This window comes from Protobothrops mucrosquamatus, unplaced genomic scaffold (assembly GCF_001527695.2).
Source record: "Protobothrops mucrosquamatus isolate PMUCROS unplaced genomic scaffold, P.Mucros_1.0 scaffold_69, whole genome shotgun sequence".
Taxonomy (NCBI): domain Eukaryota; kingdom Metazoa; phylum Chordata; class Lepidosauria; order Squamata; family Viperidae; genus Protobothrops; species Protobothrops mucrosquamatus.
In genome coordinates, this window is record NW_015386145.1 from 329,508 (window position 1) to 356,157 (window position 26,650).

General features: G+C 37.8%; 1 protein-coding gene across 1 annotated transcript in view; it reads left to right on the forward strand.

Annotated features, from left to right (window-relative positions):
- Positions 1-395: 395 nt before the first annotated feature.
- RGS22 (regulator of G protein signaling 22) overlaps positions 396-26,650 on the forward strand; it is an 80,882-nt gene continuing 54,627 nt past the window's right edge. The window contains exons 1-10 of the mRNA XM_029283656.1: positions 396-420; positions 3,095-3,123; positions 9,182-9,244; positions 13,045-13,272; positions 15,400-15,485; positions 16,717-16,882; positions 19,200-19,344; positions 21,667-21,735; positions 23,681-24,335; positions 25,008-25,169. Of these exons, the coding sequence (XP_029139489.1) occupies positions 396-420; positions 3,095-3,123; positions 9,182-9,244; positions 13,045-13,272; positions 15,400-15,485; positions 16,717-16,882; positions 19,200-19,344; positions 21,667-21,735; positions 23,681-24,335; positions 25,008-25,169 (1,628 nt within the window). The remainder of the gene's footprint in view (positions 421-3,094; positions 3,124-9,181; positions 9,245-13,044; positions 13,273-15,399; positions 15,486-16,716; positions 16,883-19,199; positions 19,345-21,666; positions 21,736-23,680; positions 24,336-25,007; positions 25,170-26,650) is intronic.

Below are 26,650 nucleotides of genomic sequence, written 5' to 3' on the forward strand. Positions count from 1 at the left end.
CGATTGTTGGCTTCTCTCTGCCTCGTTTCATCCGGCTGGGCAGCGTAGTCGAGGGGAAGCCTCTGCTCTGCCGCTAACGACCAATGTTCCTGCCTGGGGTCAACAACTGCCCTCCCGCATTGTCACCCGCAGCTCCATAGCAACCCAGCTTCGCCGTGAGACCACACAAACCAGGCTAAGGGCCAAGCGCAAACTCTTGGCAAGTCTTGTGCGCTCAAAATTCGGCTTGAAGTTCGCCGCAGGCAGCCTCTTCAACGGGCCCAGCGGAGGAGTGTTGTTCTTTCCCCCTTTCCCCCGCGCTCGCCGGAGAAGAATGAGGCTTTAACTCCACTCGGGGGAGTGGGCGTGGGGGGAGACAGCAGGGCTTCTGCAGAGCCCGGGCGCGCGTCCGCACCATGCGAGAGAAGAAGCTCGCCACCGGTAGGTGCCAGAACTGAGAGGCTGCCCGGGGCTTGCTCAGCGTGATCCGGAGAGGGTGGGAGAGAAGCGGACGCTGGAAAATGTCAGATCGACCCCCCCCCCCTTCTCCCCCTAGCGTTGTTCCACTGTTCTAAGGAAGGGCGCGATCAGAAATGATAGTAGTCAGAAATATATATATATATGGTACAAAATAAAAATGCGAACACCAGGAGAATATAAGACAGTTAAAAGTTTAGTAAAAACTTTGTGCCCTGAGGATGTCGGAAGGATCCGACGAAAGCTTGGCCCCTATGATTGTATGCTTTTAAGGTTTTTACTAAACTTTTAACTGTCTTATATTCTCCTGGTGTTCACATTTTTATTTTGTACCATGGATATTCCCAGGAGTCATTCGTCTGTCTTTTATGTTATTTGCAACCATATATTTTTTTTCAAAATTTGGAATGCTAATTAAGAATTAAGGGAGTACTGAGATAGCTATTTCTAACCTTATTTGGTTTTCTTCAGTCAGACATACCCTTCCGAGATTCGAACCTGGACTGTCTGCATGTTAAGCAGAAGCATTAGTCCCTTATGCCACAGGCTCTTTCTCACTTTGTTAGCTACCATACGTATCATTTGTGGACAGTAAAAACATAGAAGTCCTGATCTGCTCTTCTTCAAACACTACTCAGATTAATTTTGGGGTATCCTCATTTGTAATTCCTGGGTAACATTAAAATTGACTCCCGTCAAACCATTCCGGTTTCCATTTTCATGAATAATATTCGATTATTTCCAACTGATAAAGTCTCTAGTGAGTTGTGCTTGACCGAGCAGTTTTCCTAGCAGCTGTATGGTTTGCCATTGGCTTCTTCCGGGAAGATTTAAGCCTATCAGCCCTGGGATCTTGTGCTGGTCTTCCACTGAAACCCTGCTCAGCTTCGTCAGGGTCAGTTAAGATTGGCTAGTTGATGACCCAGTGGTGGCAAATGGTTGTATAAATGTAGAATCAGGTTCACAGCGAAAAGTCCCAATGAAACAAAATAACACAGTCTAAGAATGAAGTAACTCTCATTTCACTGAAATAAATGGAAGTTTAACTCTGGTTAATTTTGAGTTGGGCTTTTGCACCCTAATTAAATACTTTTAAACATGAATGTACCATTTTTTATAAATGTGCATTAACAAGCTTTACTGTGTTCTCCTTGCTTACAAGGGCAAAGGATTGTGGTTTCCATTCAGTATATGGAACACTGAGCAGGGAAGATTATGACACATGACCAAACTCAGTATTGAGACAAGGACAAAAGTGAGGAACCTGCTCTTTCTATAACCCTGCTTCTTTCACATTAGCTATGTTGACTGGGGCTATATAAAGAACTGTTGTTAAGTAACATACAGAACATACAGAGGATACCCCATCACCAACCAAAGGTTTCTAGATCCAAGTTCATTGTTTTTCTCTTCTGAATCATTTAACTCTCAGAACTTCTGACATTTGCTTAGAAATTTAACTCTATGAACTCAAAATCTATTACTCTTCACTGAAAGTTAATTCAGCAAGCCATAGTGAATAGAATAGAATAGAATAGAATAGAATGAGGTCTTGGAGGTCTTGGAGGTCTTCTAGTCCAGCCTCCTGTTCAAGCAAAAGAACCTATACCATTTCAGACAAGTGACTGTCTAGTCTCCTCTTAAAAACCTCCAGTGATGGAGTGCCCATGATTTCTGAAGGCAAGCTGCTCCACTGGTTAATTGTCCTCACTGTCAGGAAGTGTCTCCTTAATTCCAGGTTGCTTCTCTCTTTGGTCAGTTTCTAACCATTGTTTCTTGTCCTGCCCTCTGGTGCTTTGGAGAATAGTTTGATGCCCTCTTCTTGTGGCAGCCCATCAAATACTGGAATACTGCTTCAAATACTGGAATACTGCTATACGGCTAATGTCCATGGACACTTCATTCTGAAACACCAATTCAGTCTGACACAGCGGTCATTTCTCTGACATCTGTCTTACAAAATTAGAATTTAAAATTAGATATTTAAAAAATATTAGAACTTATTACAGAATTACCAGCGGACTCAGAGAAATAATCAGAATTGTGCTTCTTTCTACATATTTTAAAGCTTATCACAAGTTTAAAATATGTAGAAATTGATAGATGAAATGTTTTATCACTTGCTAAAAACTGACCAACAAGCTTTTTTTATGTAGGAAAGGAACCATTTAAAAATTGGCTTTCTTCTTGCTTAATGGCAAACATACACATTCTAAACATGTTGAAAGTATCCTATATGTTGGCATGAATATTTTAAAATGAATAGACCTCATAAAGAGATCTGTCTCACGAAATTCCTTACTATTTTGCCTGCTTGCATTTAATAGGCAAGTAAAATAGTATTTTTTCAAGGAAGGAACTATCTGGATATATGATTTATTTTCTTATTGCTGTTTCTAGTTGTGTGAACAGGGTCTTATGATCAGTGTATTGATCTTGGGGATGGGGGCTTATGATTACTGTATAGTTATTCTGCTTTTACCGATAACTGATTTTGCCATAACTGATAATCAGCTACTGATAAAACGAACAATAATTTATTTGTCTGAATAACTTTAATAACTTCATAACTGGTCCAGGGAACTTTCATTATTACCTATATGATACATTGTTAATACTATTTTTGTTTATTTTTCAGTGCCTCCCTGCATAAGAGAGAATGAATTTGTAAGTAAACTGTTTTTCCTGTTTCATTGCAAATTGTTGAAAATAGTAATTTAATTACTCTAGTATTTGACATATTTTCAGATAGAGCAGCTATGTTGATAGCAGTATAACTGACATTTAAATCTTCCCTGCCCTTTATTTATAATTATTCGTTCAGTTATAACAATCAATCCCTAGTATCTGACATGCATTTTTTGCAGAGATAAGAGTCTTAAATGTGATCTTGACTCTATCTCTCTGTTTATGCAACCATGTTATTATGCAACCATGTTATTATGCAACCATGTTATTATGCAACCATGCTATTGATGGCAGAACATTAAAACATTTTGAATCAGAAATAAGTTCCACCAAATCAAATGCTTTTCATTCCATAGTAACTGAATATTATTGAAGACAGACATATTTAATAATTTGAAAAAGAATGCAATGGAAGCATTAATCTGGAAAGCATGGAGGCCTCTCTCCAAAATCTTTCCTCTTACTTCAAACATCCTTTGCAGAAGGAGTGAGAAACAATCACATGGAGCAGTGATTCTCAATCTTGGCAACTTTAAGGTGTGTGGACCGTCAACTCTCAGAATCCCAATCCAGCATACTGGCTGGAGAATTCTGGGTTATGTTAAAGATGTCAAGATTGACAAGCATTGTAATCAGTGGTGGGATTCAAATATGTGAATAACCGGTTCTCTGTGTGGATGCCGCTTCCGGAAGTCTATTCTGGGCCTGGGCAACAAAAAATTAGCTACTGGTTCTGCCGAACTGGTGCGAACTAGCTGAATCCCACCATTGATATGCAACTTCTTCTTCCATAGATGAGTTGCAGGACAAGGCAGGGAAACCACCATCTTCTATCTCTTCCTGCCTGAATGACCATTTTTCATCTGCACCTTTCCAATTCTTTCCCGGATTCTGATATAGGAAGAATAGGGAGGGCCAAGTTGGGCCTTTAAAGAAAGGAATCACTTCAGAGAAAGGAATATGGTTTTCCTTCCCTAAAGGACTTTCCATTTCCATAATTCAGCCTGCTAGATGCTCTAAAACAGGCATGTCCAAAGTCCGGCCCGCGGGCCATTTGCGGCCCGCGGCCCGGTTTAATCCGGCCCTCGAACAGCCCTCCCTGCTCTATGTAAATGCGGCCCTCCCACGGCCCTCCGGCAAGTCCCATGAGAGAGAGAGAGAGAGAGACAGAGACAGAGGCACTTGCACTTCTGTCTCTCTCTCTCTCTCTCTCATGGGACTNTAAGTGGATTGAAGCTTTTTTTTCAAGCCTTTCCCCATTAAGCAGTGGATAGTGCTCTCTGCCCATTCTTGAGTCAATAAAAAGCTATACAAGTATGAAACCAGTGCTGATCCACAAACCTGTACTGCCTCTGTCACTTGTGTTCCCTGTCCCTGCCAATCCTGGATTGACCTTCAAGGTACAAAACCTAGCAGGTGTGACACAATTTGAGGCTAGTCTCAGAATAAGAGGAAAAGCTCTATTTTAATACCAGTACAGCTTAGGCCAGCTTGAACCCAGTTCACTTTGAGGATAGAGAAAGGCAACGTCATAGGGACACAGAAGAAAAATAGAGATGGTTTGATGCAGATGGGGACATTATTTTGGTTATTTTTTCAAAAAGCAACTGGACTTTGTTTTTTCTTTGAAGACATTTTGCTTCTCATCCAAGAAGCTTCTTCAGCTCTGACTTTTGGGACAACCATGAGTTTCAATGTGGAGAAAAGCAAAGTTTTACATTTACGCAGGAAAAATCAAAGGCACAAGTACAGACTGGGCAAGACCTGGCTTAAAAACAGAAACTGTGAGAGGGACCTTGGAGTCCTAGTGGACGATCACTTTAATATGAGCTAGCAGTGTGCAGAGGCATAGAATCAAGATCACACGAAGTATTAGTACCGCTTTATAAAACCCTAGTAAGACCACACCTGGAATACTGCAGCCAATTTTGGTCACCATATCACAAAAAAGATGTTGAGAGTCTGGAAAAAATCCAGCGAAGAGCAACTAAAATGATCAAAGACCTGAAAACTAAAACATACAAAGAATGGCTGCAGGACTTGGGTCTGACTAATCTAAAGAAAAGAAGAAATAGGGGAGACATGATAGCAGTTTTCCAGTACTTGAGGGGCTGCCACAAAGAAGAGGGGGTCACGTTATTCACCAAAGCACCAGAGGGCAGGACAAGAAACAATGGTTGGAAACTGATCAAAGAGAGAAGCAACCTGGAATTAAGGAGAAACTTCCTGACAGGACAATTAACCAGTGGAACAGCTTGCCTTCAGAAATGGTGGGCGCTCCATCACTGGAGATTTTTAAGAGTAGGCTGGACAATCACTTGTCCGAGATGATATATGTTCTCCTGCTTGAGGGGGGTAGACTAGAAGACCTCCAAGGTCCCTTCCAGCTCTATTCTATTCTATTCTATTCTATTCTATTCTATTCTATTCTATTCTATTCTATTCTATTCTATGCCTGCCCTATCTTTTCATCCTCATTCAAGAATGTGCTTCTTTTTGCTCTGACAAAGTATGCATTATTTAGGACAAAATAATTTGACCTTATTTCTAGAACAAGTTTAGTTCAGTTTGGCTCTGCCTATAGGAGGCAATCTGGAATTGAAGAAAAATGTACTGAATTGTCAGAGTAGGTGAGTTACTTGATTATAAATCAGCACACAACTTTCTGGCAGAGGTTTGCATTCTAGCTAGCAGCCAAGTTAAGATTTATACATGATTATCAGGATACTAAGAGTGAGCAAATCAATTTTGTGGAAGAAATATCTGTTACTGTACAATACCATCCATCCCTTACAAGGAGTTAGGAACAAGAAAAAGCTTAATATATTTTACATATAATTTTAAAGATAAAAGTAAAAGGTTTTAGGCAGTGGTATTACTGCAGTATCATATGTTCACAAAAAACATTATTTTCATTATCTGAAGTTAAAATATACTCCTTTTATCTGTTCTAGTAAGTTAAAAAAATATCAACAATTTTACTTAAACCAATTGTGCATCTTTTAAGAGCAGCTAGATTGTTATATACAAAATAGTAGGGAAACAGAAATAGTAGAGAAATAAGTGCTTCTTTGAATATTTGGGATAATAAACAGCTCTGCTAAATCTAATAGTGTTCAAGAAAGCACAAGAATTTGAAAATCTAAGAAGTCCAATTGTAGTGCAACATATAGCCACATAAATAGATAGAGGATTATAGCCCGAGACATATGCATAAACGGATTACAGGTAGTCCTTGACTTAGGTCACAATTCAGTCCAAAATTTCTGTTGCTAAGCAAGAAAATTGTTAAATGAATTTGCCCCATATTACGAGCTTTCTTGCAGCAGTTGTTAAGCGAATCACTGCAGTTGTTAAGTTAGTAACATGGTTGTTAAGTGAATCTGGCTCCCCATTGACTTCACTTGTCAGGAGGTTACAAAAAGTGATCACATGACGCTGGGACATTGCAACCATTATAAATATATGCCAGTTGCCAAATGTCTGAGTTTTGATCATGTGACTATGGCAATATTGCAAAGGTCATAAGTGTGAAAAAAGGTCATAAGTCAGTCTTTTCAGTGCCCTTGTAACTTTAAACAGTCACTAAATGAACGGTTGTGAGTCAAGGACTATTATATGTCCAAAGGACTACATGCATATGTATCTTTTTGTTAACTGGGCATTAATGAAACAGAAGCTGATATTTCCACAGCCAGCACTGAAAACAAATTAGGGTTTCCAAAGATTTAAAACCAGTAGAGTTGACTATGAAATGTGTCTCACAGGCTGGTTAAATATGTCTCTCCATCATGCTGGCTGGAGAATTCTGGGAATTGAAGTCCACACATCCTACGGTTGCCAAGGTTGAGAAATACTGCCTAGTAGAAAATTACTTCTAAGCAAGAAATATATTTTCAAAATCAAAAACTGTGGAATGGAATCAATGCTTAGGCTGTGCAAATGTCTTATTTTAGAAGCATGTATGTAGAATATATGAACTTTTGCCTTGTAGAGGAAAACTAAAAGACCTAATGTGGGGCAAGCAATAAAAACCAGCTGCCCTTGATTGCACTGACTCCTCTACATGTATAATTGCTAAAGGGAGCCATCTTTATACAGATTTCCCTCTCCTCACATATTCACAGTGCTACTACTGTCTGAACATTTCCAACTAAGAACCATATAGAAAATAGGAAAACCATGAACAGGATTTCTTTCTTTAATGGGAAAGAGATTCATAGCTGGCTCTTATCATGGGAAAGGTATTTTTCTTGCATTGTTATTCCTGATAATATCTCACCAAAATTGCTGTTGACACTACAACAACACATATGCATAGCACCAATATGAACATGTTGTATATTCAGTAAAGCTGGGGAGGATCTCCTGTTGCAAAAATCCAAATATCCACTAGATGGCAGTAACTGGTTTATAATTTCTGTTTCTATATGCTGCCATCTATTGGTTATCTGTTTTTCTGAAGCTCAGATTTGTATCCTTATCAAATGCATACATTTTTAACAATATTCGTTATTCAATGAATGTTGAATATTCAATTATTATTCAATCAGGATTTTCATAAAGTTTAAAATTTTAAGAATAAAAATTTGGCTGCTAATACATTGTGTTAAATATGAAATGTGGACTTTTTTCTGTCTTGAGATTTATTCTAACATTTGAGATTTGCTTTCCTAAAATTTACATTATTCTGAAGCTAGCACTATTACAAAGGGAATTATAAAAGTAGATTACATATTAAAAGGGAATACTAAAATAAGGCTTATGGAAAATTGTAAAGGTTTTTAAAAGATTAAAAATAAAATTACAAACCACTTCTGAAAAAAATCTTGCCAAGAAAACCAGGGATTTTTCCAGGCCCTTGCCAGGAGTCAGTTTTGACTCAAAGGCACATACACACCCACACAATTTTGAAAGCCATATGAACAATGTCATAAAATTGAAAAGGTTCACAATTGGTATTTTCAATAACACGGGCAAATAACACATAGATCTCTGCATATTTTCTCCAACTTTGCATTCTCTAACTAATAGGGATTTTGTTTTCTATGGACTGCTTGGGCCAGTAAAGCCATTAACATTCTTCTTTATTTGTCATATCCTGTCATTTACAGTGTTGTCATCAGCCCTATGACTGATGAAATGTGAAATATGCTATAGGAGACAGTAACCTGTTTTTAATAACATTTTTCACGCAAAGTCTTCGAAATACTAAGACTAAGCTTACTGCCAATGGGAGGCTTCTAATTTATTTGAAAGGTGCTGCTGCTCACTCCCCATTAATTTTAGAGGTTTGCTAAGATTTGTCCTCTTCCAAATCACTACCTAATGCAAAAGGACTTAATTTACATTGGAGATGTCAGAGTCATGTTGAGAAAAGATGGCTGTTGTACCTAAGTTTAATCTTAAATATCCTTAAGTTGGTAACCAAATTGGAAATGGAAAGCTGAACAGGTAGAGTTCATAAAGTTACAAAACCAATGTATCCCAAAACATAAAACTTAAGGGAAATGTAGCTGAAGCTGCCAATAAAGGAGATGAATCCAAATATATTACCACTCCAGATGTTTTGTTGTTCAGCTCCCTTTATTCCCCAGCCAACATACTCAACCTGGGGGCACAGCTGGATGTAATATAATGGAATATAATCTTCCTATGATAAAGATTCCAATATCCTTAACTGGAAGAGTAATGATTTACTTTCACTGGAATTAGGCTGGCTTGAGAACGATTCTTCTGCTTCTCCATTGGGAAAGTACCATTAGGGATGGTTATTTGTAAATGGTCAGGCAACAAACGATAGAGAAGGCCTTGGCTTAGGGTTCCAGTCAGCTGAAGAATCTACCAGTTTAGCTGAATATTATTAATTAGTCTGGCAATGCTCATCTACGTGGACCATAATCTGACCTGACATGAACCAGAATCTGATTCTGCAGGAATGCTGGAAACTCTTAATTACTTCTAGAATAAGAAGAACTGTTCTTATTCCAACACATTACATCATATCACATGTTTTTGTCTTTCTCTGTTCTTACAGGAAGAGTATTTAGCAACTGACAACATACTTGTAGATTTCTTCAATGAATTTTTGAGTCTCCCAGTAAGTATGATACATTTTGCTGAAACACGTATTCATTATCGTTATCCCAATAAAATTGGTTGAATTGATTGTTACAATATATACTTATATATACAATATATAAGTCAGTGATGGCGAACCTTTTAGAGACCGAGTGCCCAAACTGCAACCCAAAACCTACTTATGCATCATCGGGTGCCGGGTGGGTGTGGTCCATTGGCTGGGTGTGGCCAATTCAGTGGGTGTGGCCCATTGGGTGGGCATGGCTGCGGTGGTAACGACAGATTGGGTGGGACTAAAAAGTTCAATCAATCAATTCCAACTTTGCAAGATCTTTTTTTTCCTGCGAGAAGTTGAATTTGACTGATTGAGGGACCTTTTTTTTTTTTTGCACACGGCAGCGGAGGCCTAAAGCGAAAAGATTTTATAAAACCCAGCTGAAGGCCTAGGACTGGGGCAACGGCCCACGTGCCCACAGAGAGGACTCTGAGTGCTGCCTCTGGCACCCGTGCCATAGGTTCGCCACCACTGATATAAATCATACAATATATTCTGGCCTACTTACCAAGCCCCTCTTGCTTGCCTGCCTATCATCGTAAATCCTAAACCATGTTCCCAGAGTATCAGTACATACTGTGGAAGCCTTACAGGAAACTCCCTCTGAAGAATGTTGTATAGTAATTATCATGCTGGAAACAAATGTTAAGACAACCGTGCTGCAATGAATGAAAAAGCCAAAACTAACTGTTGTTCTTTTAAGAATATCTGCTGAGAATTCTTGACCTAATCATCACTAGGTTTTCTCAGGAGAGTTTGCTCTATTCAACGTTGATATGGAGTGTCTAATACGTCCAGTTTTATTTTGCTGAAGCTCATCATAGAAATTATTTAGGATAATGCCAGTGAAAACTGATTACAATTTGGTTCTTTAACTTTGTTATGTTTATGTGACCGATACCTGGAAACAGAACCCAGGCATAATAATTGGTATATAGGCAAAAGGTTAAAGTAAAAATATTTCATGCTATTAATTGTTCACCCTACTGCAAGAAAATCTTTCAAAAAAAGAAATGTTTCTGATGTATTGCAATGTTGGTAATCATCCTGCAAATTGGCACTTTTGTTTTATGCAGCCAACCAATGGATGGTCTACTGCTAAGCTACAGAAGTAGCCCTTAAATACTTCTTCGTTATGAATTATATCAAATGACGACACTTGAATTTTATTTTTGAGAACTCCAGTACAAACTGACCAAATTCATATATCTTTGGCTAATGTGCTGATTGGAACCATTCAGATTTCTCAGCTCAGAAGTTATCATTTCCATTTTAATATATCCTCCATTCATTTTGGAAATGTGAATTTTGATTAGATTTATAGTATATATCTATGTACATCTGAAATTGTAAATATGTATTTAATATATACATATAATTAGCAATAAAATGTTTTCATTATATACTTCTTTAAAACTCAATGCAGATTAGTCCAGGCACAATATGGAAAGAAACGGATGAGAGACAGAACATATCTAATATAAAACATTTTGTAGTTGGATCAGATCACAGTGTAAATAGCACAGAGTAGACCTTTCCAGGGACAGCACACTGATTCTATAAAACAATAGCCTACCAGCCTATAACTGGCCACCATGCTGTCTTAAAGAAGAACGGAATGCCTACCTGTTCATTTTCTAGCTCTAATAGAAAACAGAATTGTTGACCCAGTTCTTGATGGTTTTGTCCTTTTGTGTACCTCTCTGACCTCTCTCAAGAAGAAGAGCAGCATAGAAATAAATGAATGAATAGGTAAATAGACAAGTAATATGAAATAATACCATAGTATGCTTTTCAATCTAGTGTCCTTCAGATACCCAAGACTATCACTTCCTCAATCAGTGATTATTAGCTGCATTTAGTTGGCCTTGGTGGGACTTGCTGTCAAAGCAATTGTAGGGACTCAAATTGTGGGAATGATCTTAGCATACCTCCAAGCATGTTTAAAATGTTTTTGTATAAATCACTATTTGATTAAATGAAGTTTGACTCCTCATATATAGATTAGAGATAGTGGAGTTATTGCTCAAATATTGTACCCTATTTTTTTTTACTGCACCTCAGTAATTTGGTCTTTTTGCACACCTTGCTTCTGCCTCTTAACAATCTTATTATCTAGAAATACAGGAATGAATCTGAATGAATCCTAATCACAGCACATGTTGCAGACCTTTCAATATATGTTCTGCCAAATATGTGGTGGGATCATGTCTGACTAAATCAGAAGTCAGTTGGTAACTCATGTTTATTGTATGTACATTTATCATATATTGCTTATTTTATGCACATGCATGAGGTACCACATGGTTTTTTAAAATAAGGAGTAGGTTTTACCAACAAATATTTCCCTCCATCTTGCTATGTTGATTGCAGGTGATTGCAGTTTGCATCAGCTGTACAGAAGGGGAAGAATTGGATTCAATTGATCAACATATGTTCAGAGCTCTGAGATGTCAAATATGACACCTCCCATGCTCCGAGCTTCCTTGCCTATGTAGGATCGGATTCAGAAAAGTGAAGTCACTTGTTGGATTGAAACATATGCCTTTGATTAACTTAGTAGTTTGGCCTAGGCTTATTGGCGAAGACTATTAGTTTTTTCATTCCATCCCTTTATATACATTATAATTGATTGGTAGTCAAGCATCCAAGATGACAATACAGTTTATATTTAAAACATTGTTATTGGCATCTGTTTTATTACATTAGAAGATCCAGATGTTTTCGATTTAATTAATTGGAATGCATTTTGGAAAATGGGTCTTTGGGCTCCATTGCCAGAGTTGAAATTAAAAATAGATACAAGTGATTAATTAATGTTATCCTTGGTTAGTTTTCTATATAAATAACACATAACTAAAATTATCTAGCATCTGTTAAAATAGTTCCAGATTGTAGAATTTACATGCTTTGTTCACATATTCACATAAACTAGCATATCTTCAATGATTTGCAATTAAAAGTTTATTCTTTTTGTTATTTTAATTTGTATTCCCTCCAATTTAAATAAAAACAGAAACTTTGGCTTGACATTAGTGCATTGCATATTTTTTCCCCAAGAAATGTTAGCAATCACAAATTTATGATACTTATGAATAATAACTTTGTTATCTCAAGGCCAATTCAACAAAGAAAGAAGGAGCTACTTCAGGCAGCTAATTTAAGCAGTCAGGAAAAGGCAGGAAATTGATAGTTACTTCTTATCACTGTTTTATTTTCTCTGCCAAGAAGAATCTATGAGCTTTTTCCTCTCATCAGACAGCAGCACAAAGTTGTCAGTTGGCCCTGAATGCTCAGAGAATAGTGGTAAATTCTACCGTTTGGGGAAGGTTCAATAGTTTTTAAAATGTACTTATAGGTACATTTTCTGTAAACTCCAGGTGCTAAAAGGTTGCAGTCATATTTCCCCTTTTTATGAAAAAACACTTCAATTACTGCAGAATGGGTTAAGTGGTAGGAGCTTGAATGGGTGTAATAACTGTGAACATGCATTAATTTTTCTGTTCCTCTGCTGAATGGCATTAATAATGGATATGTTAATTTTTTTATAGGCAGAAATCACTGTTCCAGAAAGTTAGAAAAACAAAGCCCAAGGCTATAAAAATATAGTTAAGAGGGGGAAACCCTCTAAAATTAAACTATCAGATAGTTTAAGAGGAATACAAGCAGGCCATTAGTTTATTTATAAAATGCATGGTTAGATTATATCTCTTCAGTGTTGTGCTATTTCTGAATCCTAATCTTTCACTTTTCATGTTTAACAGACATTTGCAGAACCAATTCAATTTAATTCTGATTTTGGAATTTTTGAAGTTGCTAGTGATGTCCCACAGTGCATGGAAAACCAGCTAAAACAAATGCTTCGGGAACAGAAACCTCGAAATCCCATTTATGATGTTACAAGGCAGACAAAGATACAAACCTCTTTTTCTAAAGATATTAGCACTCCCCCTTCCTCGGCCTTCAGTTTTAATCCAAATTATTCAACCATGGTAAGAATAAATTGGAGTTATTATTCTGCCTTTAAGAAGCAGTCATGGAAATATGATATATTGTACAACCAACTCTGAAATCTTGCTGTATTAATTGGGGCTCCATATTTAATTAATCAGATTGATGTTAAAAACTTTTGATCTTGCAATGATTCCTCTGATTACACCAGGTGTTTAAAAAGTTGCTAGGTTTCAAGAGTATTGACTTTACTAGAAGTATAGCTCCTTCAAAAGGAGTAATTAAAACTTAATTTATAGCCATCCTGGGAAGAAAGTTGTATGGAATGTCAGTGAGTAGGGATCCACTCCCATTCCCACCCTGACTTCTGTGAGTAAATCTAAAAGTTTGAGTTTATATGTTTGCCAATAACATCTGATTATAAGCCTTGATGATGTCATGCATTGTGATATCCTTGATGCAGATTACATATTTTGTGTAATTTGCACTATATTGTTGTCATATATGTGACATTGTCTGGTTCTATACATGTCTAACTGTATATTCCATATGTTTTTAAGGACCCTGTCATCCTTGGAAACTGCACTCATGTGGAAAGAGCCATTAATAAGTTCTGTGCAAAAAGTTAAATTCAACCATTTGGAATTATAGCTTGAATTATTTTTAGAATATTTAGGGAACCCAATATGTATTTGTGACATGGGCCATTTCAAATTAAAAATGGGATGATGCGAAGATTGAAAATTATAGATACATATGTGTGTGGGTGTGTGCGTGTGGGCTTTGTTCAAGCATGGAAGTAAACAAATAATTCTATTTATTAGGACTTTCCTTCCCTCCATTCAAACTTCACATGTGCATGATTTTTACTATCTAAACGAGTGGTTCTCAACTTGGCGGCTTTAAGAAGTGTGGACTTCAACACCCAGAATTCTGCTAGAGACTGAAAGACACCAATGTTGAGCAATACTGAGCTAAACAATTATCACTGCCTTTCTTAGCTCCTGATGTCTTGGATCTGCAGTTCTCAGCATTCTCAGCTAATCTAGTCAAATCATTGCTAGAAATCCTGACAACTGTAATTGCAAAACATTTAATAATGCCAGGTTTGGGAATATTGAATTATAACAACAAAAATATTCATAGTGCAATCTTAAATGAAGAATAATGAATACAATATAGGAGTCAATATAACTTTCCTTTATAAAAGTGACAAGATATCTTGGAAGCTGTTTCCACTAATATGAGAAATATGACTTTGGCATGTCTTATTTTCTCATGGATATGGAGACAAAAGCAAGGAATTTGTTTTGAGCATAAATAAGTACAAATGTATTTGATTACATCCAGAAATACTGGCTAAAGTAAAGAAGCCATGTTCAGCCTTTCCAGAAATCATTATCAGTAAGCCACAAGAGGAAAGACAACTTCTAGCAAGACAGGAACAATTTTATGCTACTCTATCAAAATGCATTTTATGGCAGGATCAGAATGTTTATGTCCCTGGATGCCAGAGGATATCATTCCAGTACAATTCCATAAAAATGAATTCTAAGAAACAGGTCTTTTTCCAGATTCCATCCTTTGCTTAGGGAGCATTGTTTTGCTCAGGGAATGAATCCTGACAAGCAATCTTTCTTACTGTGGGATTCTTGATGCTCTGTGACCTTGGTTGTTTTCTTGCAGTCATTTCATTACCTGACTAGATAACGTCATCAGTGCTACTGATAATGTTACACTGATGATTTTCCTTAGTTGGGAAACGTCAGCAAAAAAACCAACCAAGCTTGAGAGCACCAAGCACCCCTGAGCTATAAGTATTCTCTTTTATAGGTACACATATGGGCATCAAACGCTTCAGACAGCATGCAAATAGGATAAATTTGCATTTAGGCAAGCCTCAGCCAAAGAACAAGTATTTTTTTCTGCATGAATGCCTACTGGAGCATGGTCTGCCCAACAGTGTCAGATACAAATCTCCAATTAACTGCACAGCTTGATAGAAGTAGCACTGATGATGTTACCTAGTTGAGTAATGAAATACCTTGTGTGTATGTTTCTAGGATCCACTGAGCTCCTATAAAGAGTTTGGAAATTATTGGATTATACCATCCTGTTTGTTAATAATACAGGAAATAAAACTTAAAGAACATGTTTTCTTTTGTTAGAGTCTGAACCGAGAACAAGCTATTGAATGGATTAAAAAGAAAAGATTTCCAGCATTTTTAGAGAGTGATTGCTACTTTGAATACAGGTATTTTAATTAGAATCTAAGTTTTAAAGCTGCAAGTTTATCTCAAAAACAGCAACAAAAACTGGATTTTTTTGGCCAAACATATATAATTTTAATGGCTTATGAGAATAATAGCAATGAAACTAACATTATTTTTATAGCTTCTCACTACGTCACTTTTACAAGCAATCATGTGTGACTAAAAAGTCATGGTCTATATTTAAGTATTACTGCAATTAATTTAAGCATTTCTTGCATTATATCTCATTTTACCACATTTTTACCTCATTTGGTAAGTATATTAATATATCTGCTATTCTTAAAAATGGAAGTATTGGCAGCATTTAAGGAAAACATAATATAATCCTTTTGATACAGGGAAAATAAACTGCCCATACAACAAGATGCAGTTCAGTGGTGAGAAAAGCACTTAGGCAGGAAAAAACAAATGCATAGGTACAGAATAGGTGGTATCTGGCTCAATAGCCATAACTGCGAGACGGGATCTAGGTGTCCTTAAGTGAAGCACCATTTAATATGAACCAGCGGTGTTCTGCAGCTGTGAAATAAGTCTATGTGAGTTCTGGATCTCATTTTTTTAAAAAATGAGTGATTCAGCTGTGAGACCATATGAGGGTCAGAACAGGTGTGTCAAACTGCCGGCCTGCGGGCTGTGTCACGACAAGCGTGTCATGATGAAACCGCGCCCACCCCATTGCCGGCAATGGGGGAAAAGTTCCGATATGTCGTGCGATGTCACTTGATGTCGCAGGTTTGACATGTCTGGGTCAGAAGAACTAAGACTGTAGCTTCTTTGCAAATCTGGATCAATTAAACATAGTGTCTTCAGGTTCCACCCTAGCAGTACTGACTAGCTGTAAGGGCTGAAGCTGATGCAGTTCAGGGCAGAGAGAGAAAGAAATAGTGTAACTCTTGAAAAGTGCATTACAATTAACAAGAATGGCAAAGAGTCCATTAACCTGAAAAAGCAGGAAGAAAGACACTTGAAGTTTCTACTGCTAGTTCCTAAATGCAGGAGTGACTTTCTTGAAGATTTCTAGATGAATCTAATCTGAAGTCTGCAGATACCCTTCAAAACATTTAAACTCTGAATAGCATTAAATTATAGACATAATGAATTAAGACAATCTCTTTGAGGTTTTGGTTTCTTTAAAAGAGCAGTAATTTTGTTGATGTTAATATTATCTGGGTAACCTTAAATTATTTTATGCTATTTGTCACTTCCCTGTAGATTAGCTAAACTTATTTCACAGGTGGAATGGAGCAAAACTGGGATCAGTTTTGTTATAGACAAAACCTATTATCCTTGGTTCTCAAAAAGTCCACCCTCCATAGAAAGCCCTGAGGAAAATGAAGATGACTTGATTATGAAAAGGTTCTACGTTTCTCTTGGCCAGGTAAAATACATTGAGTGTTATAAATAAGAGTATCCTATGTAGAATAAAGTAAAAGTGGGAGGTTTATTTCCTTCTGGTTCAAGTTGATGTGTTATCCAACAGGGTGATAACTAGAAGATATTACAGTCTCCCATATGAAAATCATACCTGTATATGTTCAAACACAGTGGTTGAATCTACTAAAATGCCCACTTTCATCCACATTCATTATCAGAATTTATAACCCCAAATTATTAGGAACTTTAATTTCCCTCATCATATGAGGAGATCAGTATTTTCTTTTAAGTGACCAACGTTTGGATGTTCCAAGGGCAGCAGCAAAAGTTCTGTCTGTAGCATTAGCCTATAAATTTCTTATAGTGGACTGGTGCCTCCTTCTTGGATTTGGCTGACTTGGTTTTAAGTCATTTTTAAGCATACATTTTCATTGTTGTGTATGTTTTAATGTATGTCTCAGATTGCAGAGCAGTAAATAATATATTATTTTTTAAAATAAAAAAATGAAATGTAGAGGGGTATGGAATATAAATGTATCCTTCTTAATGTTCCCATTTTCTCACTAGTTGATGCCTACCGTTTATTTTATTCATGTTATCACCCTAAAGAAATGTGTTAAGATGAGAGAGAATGACTGGCCTATCCTTACCTGGGGATTTCCTAGCTGAATAGAGTTTTGAATGAAGGTTTCCTCAGTCTAGCGCACTACTAAAGTAGAAAACCTAGAGCAGACATGTCAAACACAAGGCCCGGGGGCCGGATGCGGCCTGAGAAGTGGTTTCATGTGGCCCGCGAAGCCATCCTGGAAACAGTGAGGGAACGGCCCCCACTGCCTTGGCCCTGCCCAGGCCGGCCAGCCGGGAGCCAATGTCCAATTTTGTGGTGGCCATCTATGCTGAAACACATTCAGTCTCCCTCTGACTTTGCCCATCATGAACAACCTGGCTAAGGAGAGCAAGCACAGCAGCAGCAGCCTTGAGGAGGAGGCAGCTGGACACCCCTTGTGGAAGTGGGGCTAGGCTTGGTGCCATGGGTGCTTGAGGGCCAGGCTGGGCATTTGACCTCCGCTGCCCAGGGCTCTGGGCAGCCCGCACCACCATCCAGCCCCCCACCACATGGCCTGAGAGGAACAGTGAGGCTCCTCCAATGGACCATGCCTTGGCACTTGCCCTGGTCCCACCCCCTTCTGCCAGAGACCCTCAGATCTGTCGCACTCCTGCCCAGGCCCCCACAGGCACCATTGACGCAAACAATGTAGAGCTGGCCATGCCCACCCAGTAGACCACACCCACCTTGGCCATACACCCCGGGCCCCCAAGGACAACTGCAATGCTGATGCGGCCCTCAATGAAATTGAGTTTGACACCCCTGACTTAGAGGAACTACAAGTGTTCAGCCTCCCTCCCTCAACGTCTACATGACAAACTTTGAAAAAAAATCTTAAGTTAAATTCTCACGCCAGGAGGGTATTATAAGGGAGGCAGTTGGGGATCAAATGACAACCTTCTTTTCCCTAGTTGTCTCCTTCTTCTTCTTTACTTCCTCTTTTACCACTTGGGGCTCTGACAAATCCCTTGCTGTGCCAACTGTTATTGTGAAAACTGAATCTCTTTTCTAACTTTAACATATCTAGAAGAAGAGGGGGAGAGAAAAGGAACATGTGAAAAAGTGAAAAAGGAGAGCACAAAGAATGTGATGGACCAGGACAACTGTAGCCCTGTCCCTTTTGTCCCATCCACTAACAACTGTAGGTTCTCCAACCATGGAATATAGTCCCCAAGAGAGCATCCACAAGGGACTGTGTTCTTCAATAAAAAAAAAAAGTTCATTCCTGCAATAACTCCAAAGTCGACTGGTTTTTACATTGTTATGAAACACAGTTGCTCTTTTTTCTTTTGCTTGCACTCTGGACATTTCAATAACTACACAACAGGGATCTTTTCCAATTAGATCAGGTAGCCCTGGAGGGGGGAAAAAACTATCAGCTTTCATTCTGACTACAGTAAAGCTTTTGGGTTGAATATCAGTTTATTGTGAGATAAAAATTAATAAAATTAATTAAAACATTTTTATTGATAACAAGCACCAGGTTTTTCGGTTTTTGCCTGATAGAAACCATAGCATAAATAGTATTAATTGGTAACTATTTACTGTATTTATTTTTATTTGACTTGATTGGGATATAGTGTGCTTAAATGATTTCCTTACCTTATGTCACATATTCCTTTGGATTTTTGTATCCAAAATTTCTCCTTTCAAATCTGCCACTTGTCTTCTCCGCTTACTTTATAAATAAACCACCAAATGTTTTATTCAATAGGCTACCGTTACTCAGACACAGGATTGGTTTACTCTAGCCAAGCAAAGTCAGAACATGATCACTACTGATTCCATTACTCGTCCTGTGACATCTTCTCATGTTCGTTTTTTAACTGATCCTCCAAAGTCATTGTCTATATGTGAAGGTAATATTAACTATTGGAAATTATATGTAAGGGTGGTAGACATGGATGAATGAACAATTGGGTAGCCTTACAAACTAAATCAATCAACCAGTCTATCAGTGTTGTTTTTTCCAACTTGCTCTATTTCATCTTTTTATAAAAACTGACATTATTTTTCTTCTGAGTCCTTCAACCTATTCTCTTTCTCCTTTTCACCACTTTGCAAGAACTTGTTGATCGCCTTTCATGAATTTTTAGGGACAAGTAAGATAAATTCTCCTTAACCACAACTACTATTATTTCTGTGGAGCCTTAATGGAGAACCTTAATCTAGGAAGAAGGCCATAATGTAGTAATTGTTTATATACTGAATGATGTAACTGTTGTGCATACCTTACTGATACTAATTGAGAAACCTCCATAGAAACATGCAATTAGAGATAGAATGAGAACAGGGTGAGATGAGAATGCAGATAGCATCAGAGAAGTGAGATGTAGCATCAGGTTTTCTGTTTTTTAGTTTTATCGTGGTTTGTTTTATGAATATATATATATTCATATATAATCTTGAGTTTGGTGCACCCTGTTGGCCCAAATATGGGAGAAAGGAATCTTTTGCCTGTATTAGCTCAAACTAGAGCCATCCACAGGCTTAGCAGTCACAACTGCGACATCATATGTGTTTTTCAAAATTTGGATTGCTAACAAAGAATTAAGGGAGAACTGGAATAGCCATTTCAGAAGGGTATGTCTGGTTGAAAAGAACTAAGAAGTTCGAAATGGCTATTCCAGTTCTCCCTTAATTCTTTGTTAGCAATCCAAATTTTGAAAAACACATATGATGTCGCAGTTGCGACTGCTAAGCCTGTGGATGGCTCTAGTTTGAGCTGATACAGGCAAAAGATTCCTTTCTCCCATATTTGGGTCGACAGGGTGCACCAAACTCAAGATAATTCTTCTCCCCTGTCTCATAGCTGACAAAGTGGGAAAGAGCCTGTGGCCTAGAGGTTAATACATCTGCCTAACATGCAGACAGCCCAGGTTCGAATCAAAGAAATAAAGCCTTTTTTAGATGAGCTCGTCCTAATGATTTCATCTTTACAGACACTTTTATGTAATTTGGGGGCAGCAATATGGAAGTAGTTTGGAAAATATAGTTTATTGCAGCAATGATCTATTTATGTATTTATTTTATTTATTGACTTTCTATGCCACCCATCTCACTAATACAGTGACTTTGGACAGCTTACAATATAATAAGGATTAAAAAGTGCAAAAAACAAATCATATTTAGAATAAAAATATTAAAATTAAAATAAGAAAATGATGTACAGCCTGGGGAGGAGAATCCTCTCTATCCTGTGAACCACCCTGTTGGGGCCCCAGGCCAAACAGCAGAGCCAAATGCTTAGGCTCTTCTGAAAGGTCAGGAGTGTGGGGTCAGATCTCACCTTTGGTGGGAGAACATTCTGGAATGTGGGGGCCACAGCAGAAAAGGCTCTTCTCCTGGAACCAGCCAGCTGAAATTGACTGATGGGATCCAAAGTAGGCCCTTTCCACTGAAACGAGTGAGGTGGGTTAATTCCAACAGGGTAAGGTGGTTCCTCAGATACCCTGGGCCCATGCCATAAAGGGCTAAAGTAATGATCACCTGGAATTGGACCTGGAAGCAAAGTGGCAACCAGTGCAGCTCGCATCTCACTGGTGTCATATGTTGCATCCAAGAAGTCTCCAGAACTATCTGCCTTGCTGTGTTCTGTACCAGTTGTAGCTTATGAATATTCTTCAAGAATAGTCCTATGCAGAGTGTGTTGCAGTAATCCAACTGGGAGATAACCAGGGCATGAGTGACTATGCACAGGGTCTCATGAGAGGATGTAATTGGCACACAACATGAAGTGACGCAAAGAGTCTCCTAGCCATGACTGCCATCTGCTCCGAGCAGGATTTGTGAGTCCAGGAGAACCCCAGATTGCGTACTGGGTCTGTCTAGAGTAGTGCAACCCCTTCCAGAACTAAGGATGATTAAATCCCCAAATCCCAGAGCCCTTTGAACCCACAGCCCCTCCATCTCACCAGGGACTAGGCCTGTTATCCCCCATGCAAACCCTACAGCCTCCAAGCACCATAATAGGGCAATTACAGTATTACTTGGATCACCAGGGATGGAGATGTAAAGTTGGATATGTTCGGCATATTGATAATACCTCTCACCCCATGGTTTTGGACGATGTCACCCAGCCTTTCTCCCCTGTAATAGACACACTTCCTTCTCCTACCCATCTATTGTCCTCTTCCTCCCAATTCTTTCCTAACAATGTTATATTGTACGTTTATCTTCAGATATAAAGTCTCAAGAACTGTATAGCTCTTCATCCATTGTTAATGCTGGTACTTGCAGTGGTCACTTAGGTAAGTAGTATTTGTGGGCAAGATGCATTTACAGCAGGAAAGAACAAAATTTGAGGTATTAAGGCAAAATTTAGTCTTGCAAAGCTCCAAAGGATCATAACAGGCATGTCACTCAGAAGACAGAGTCAACTGATTTTGCTCTTTTTTTTGTTATTAATTACACCTTAAAACTGGGAACGGGAACAAGATGTTTCTAGAGACAATTTACCAACTTTAAATCCTCTCCTATGGAGCAACAAACACTACTGAGATCACAATTGGGAAAAGGGAATTTTGGGATGTGTTGATGGGTTACAAGAACAATGATTGGCTTCTCAGAAGACACTTGTTCCCATTCTTAAATGGCAAAAAAAATACCAAAAATGAACTAAAATTGTGCTGACCACAGTCATTTTGAAGTTTGAGGAGGGTTGAGGTTGGGACTGGAACCAGGAGACTTCTGGGAGAAAAAACATTTTTTCCATTCTTAGTCAAGGTTTTGAATTTTGAAAAGCTAAGAAATGGTGCCACCAAAATTTATCTATATTGCAACCAGATTTAATTAGTATGATTTGGAATGCTAGGTAGCTGCAATAATGCTAGCTTCATTATTACTGGTTTATAAATTCGTGGCAGAAAAACTGCTTTTTATTGTACTTGCTCTAAAAATTTAGGGAAGTGGTATTTTTGCATTCTTTCATTTACTTACAGAGTACCGAGCATGTCCATATTAATCCCCTGGCTTTCCTTACATGGTGTTCTTTAATTAATCCCTAAGGAATATATGTCATACAAGTCCTTTCATTGTGTTTATTCAGGAGCAGTATAGTAATGTGATGGGAAAATCTTGCAGCTGTAATATAAGCACAGAATTGAAAAAATAAAGTGCAAGAGGCTTAAAATTGAGATTAAAAAAACATTTTTCTCTTGAGAAGATACAATGTTACAAATTTACGATTTTTATGAGTATTTATGTTTATGGGCCGCATGATTTTTGGTAAATATACAAGAGGAGCCAAAGATAAATAAGATGGGACCTTGTATCCACACAGAAGCACTGGCTTCAAACTAACATAGTATGTCACATAGGCTTTGGGTGTTTTTGGTCCATACAGGGGGCAAAACAGTACCTTTTCCTGTTCATGAAATGGAACTGTTATATTCCAGGCAAAATTGTGTGCCAGAATAAGTAATGGCAAACCTAAGGATATTAGCAGAGGAGGGAGATAGAGGGGAGATATTGGAGACATTGGTTGGTTGGCTTATTGGCTGGTTGGCGGGTAGAATATGCCAGGCTGTGACACCAACAGCAGCTGAGAGGGGTGTGGGTGGGAAATTGCTGGAAAGATAGTGGGAAAGAGCCTCAGTATGAGGGGGATGGGAGGTTAAGAAGTTTGATGTATAAATTAAAATAGATAAACAAAATTGTGGGCAGAAAGAACACCAAATATTATGTTGTGGTGGGACTTGTTTGGAGAATAGTGGAAACAACCCACACTTGCCTACTGAACCCATCTAGACTTTATTTTGTCTAAATATTATATCAATAAAAGTTGACTAGGTTTTGACTCTGCTGAATTGCCTGGCCTGAAACTGTTTGCCCCAAACTCTGGAATATAATGGTTACTTCTGAGTTCAAAAGAAAATATTGCCCCTGCCCCACTTTAATATATTTTTTTTTGCATACCTCTAGAGTCTAGACATTCTTTTCTTTCACATTCAGGCTGATAAATAAAGTCAGACATATATGATAGGAAACAAATTATGGTGACTTGGTGCAGTTCTTTGCTCTTATTGTAAAACAATATTAATTCAGCTACTCATAGTTAGGTTCTGATTTATAGAAAGGTCTGAGGAAAGAAGCCATTTCTGGACAGTGAAATATGACAATTTTTATATACTTGAATTCATGTTTATGTTAGTATGTTGGTGGTCTTTGGAGGACTGATTTGTGATTTTCATGCAGGATTTGAATCCAGAGTTAAGAAGAAGCCCAGCTTAACTGATGTCCCACTTCTTCAGAAGATAGAAGCCAGAAGACACAGAGATGAGGGTTATTCTTTGTCACTTCCTGATACTCCTTCACGCACATTATTAAGAGCCTACTTAGGACAAGACTGGGATCTTACCCCTCAGGAGGGGAAGAGTGAAGACTTCATCCAATATCAAGAATTGGCATCTTTTCACACTTTGGATGAGTTTTCTTTCGCCTATGTTCAATATATACTAAAAAACTCTGTTGCAGTAGTCACTGGTCAGCCACCTGAAGACAGTCCTTCTGACATCAATTTCAGTAAAACAACTAGAGTGTTTATATATGAGTTAGCAAGCAGTGAAAAGTCCATAGAGCCAGTCTTTGAAAAGTCTTCTTTTGTTGATGGAACGGTTGATGGAACAGTTGATGGAACGGATGTGAAGAGTGAAATTTCTGAAAAATCAGAAAAGAACACTGAAACCAGAGCTGCTTGGTGTGCTAGGCACAAGACATATGACATTGGTAACAGACATGAATTTGAAAGATTTAAAAAATTCATCAGAGGAACTTTGGGAGAAAAATACTGGTGGCTTTGGATAGATATTGAACGACTGAAGGTCCTGTACAATTTTAAAAGGCAGAAAAGGTATTTCCAGATTTTAATATAAAATGAACCTTTGGAGATGAAGTTATTGAATGAGCTTAGTTGCTATTTTCATTTTGATTTATGTTTATTTGTCAGATCTTCCTTCTGACAAATACATTTCCCATAACCACAGCAAATTTGTTTTCCATATTTGTGGCAAAAAACTACTAAAATCAGGCATGACTCACTTTAATGCCTTGCTTAGCAATGGAATTTCTAGTTCCAACTATGATCATAAGTCAAGGACTACCTAGAAGCAGAAAAAGCAGGATAAATATGAAGGATATTCTTAAGTATCAAGTTGGTTATAAAGCATACAAGTTTTCTCTCAGAAGACATCTTATTTGATATTTTAGTAACTAAGGAGTAAGGTAGCATTCTCCAAACTACTGAGCTTGAAACGTATTGGACCTACTTTCCCCTTTTTGCGCTGGATAGAAGCAATTGATGATAATTCCAACTCAGCTTTTTGGAAAGCACCAGGATGGGAAGACCATTGTGGCTAAATGTTCCAAATCCTGGCCTTTATTTTGTGAAAAAAGCCATCCCATTTTCTTCTCTATGGAATTCCATTTAAAATGTAAAACAGCTTTAGAGTTGGATGTCTTTTCCTGAATTATTACCCAGTGTTTATCTGTGCATATATTATGTTAATATTTTCCTTTATTCAAGACAGCTTGATCGGATGAAAAAATTATACCTGGCAAGCAATGGAGATTATTACCTGACCTTTGAAGTTCTTTTCAAGCTCAACCTGGTGGATGGCGATCAATGGAACGTGTATAATTTAAAGTGCATTCAGTCTGAAGTAGTGAAACCTTTGCTTCTTTACTGGTAAAAGGATGAAATATTGGTACATTTAATTAAATTTGATTGCTTTTCTGAATTCTGGAGCTGTTGTGATTGGATGGAGTAGGTGTTGAAATTATACTCTGCCAACCATTTGTTCTGATTTCCTAAATGGACCACTTAACCTGGGCAGAACAGAATAATAATTTATGATGAGATAAAGAATCTATTCATGATAGCGGTGTCTTAACTGATACAGTCAAAAGAAAATGATTCAGGCAAAACCAATTAACTAAACATTCCCAAAGACAATGTGTATATGATCACATAAAAATCATCATGATTAAAAAAGATTTGTCTGAATGTGATGACCTGTTCATCACAGTATTGAACTCTGGCTTTCATTATGGAAGTAGATCATATATCATTAGAAAAAAAAAATATTTATAGCTCAGAGTTGAACTGTGAGGTCCTTGGTGGTCTCTGAGCTTGGTTGTTGTTTTGCAGACATTTCATGACCCAAGTGTGTTACATCATCTGTATTGATGATGTTATCTAATAGAATAATGAAATATCTAAAAGAAAACAACCAAGCTCAGAGACCACCAAGGACTCTGTAGATCATGTAATTGAATCATCTGCATGAATTGCAGGTTTGTATCTCATAATGCACTATTTCATTCTAGCGATGTCGTTTATCCATTCAGCTAATGCAAATGCAGCTATTCAGTTGGGAACAGGATGACTTGCCCAAGTGTATTTCTTTTGAGATATTGACATTGGCTTTCCATGATTTTCCAAGTTTCTTTCAAGATATTACTTCTGATATATAGAATGCTCAGCCTAGTGAGGGCAGGCTTCAGACTTGAATTCTATAATTAATTAATTAGAGCTAGTTGTAAAATAAAGCCACAAATAAGGTTCATTTGCAGCTTTGCTGTCCAAAAACCATAAACTGGAATGATCTCCATATAGAAGAATAAATTTATATCTGAATTAATGCAGACCAGGGATTCTAGCAGATCATTTGGTGAAGACTGGAGTATTTTCTTTGCCCAGCAGTTAGAAATCAACATTTCTTATTGAACTATTACATATTAAAGAAAAGAGAGCTAACTTTTTCAGCCCAGGAATTACACTTGTTTTTTGTGTCCTATATAAAGCTGCGGGGGTGTTGCTGGTGACAAAATGATGTCCCAGATTAAGATGGACTGAAAATTTCAGACTCCCTTTTGTACATTTTAGTGGTGGAATTTTAAGGAGTAAAATTGATGCCTGAAACCTTTTCAAAGTTTAAACCATTTGTTCTACTATTTAACTTACCACCTCAAAATGCTTCCACCATCACAAGAAAAAAAGGGTTTCAAAGGTTGCATCTTTGTCTGTGGCTCTAGAGTGTTGGGGTCACAGACCAAAGGCTATCCTCTTATGATCTAGGGATCTGAATAACAGAACAGAATACTAGAATAACAGAATAACAGAACTGGAAGGGACCTTGGAGGGTCTGCTAGCCCTACCCCCTGCTC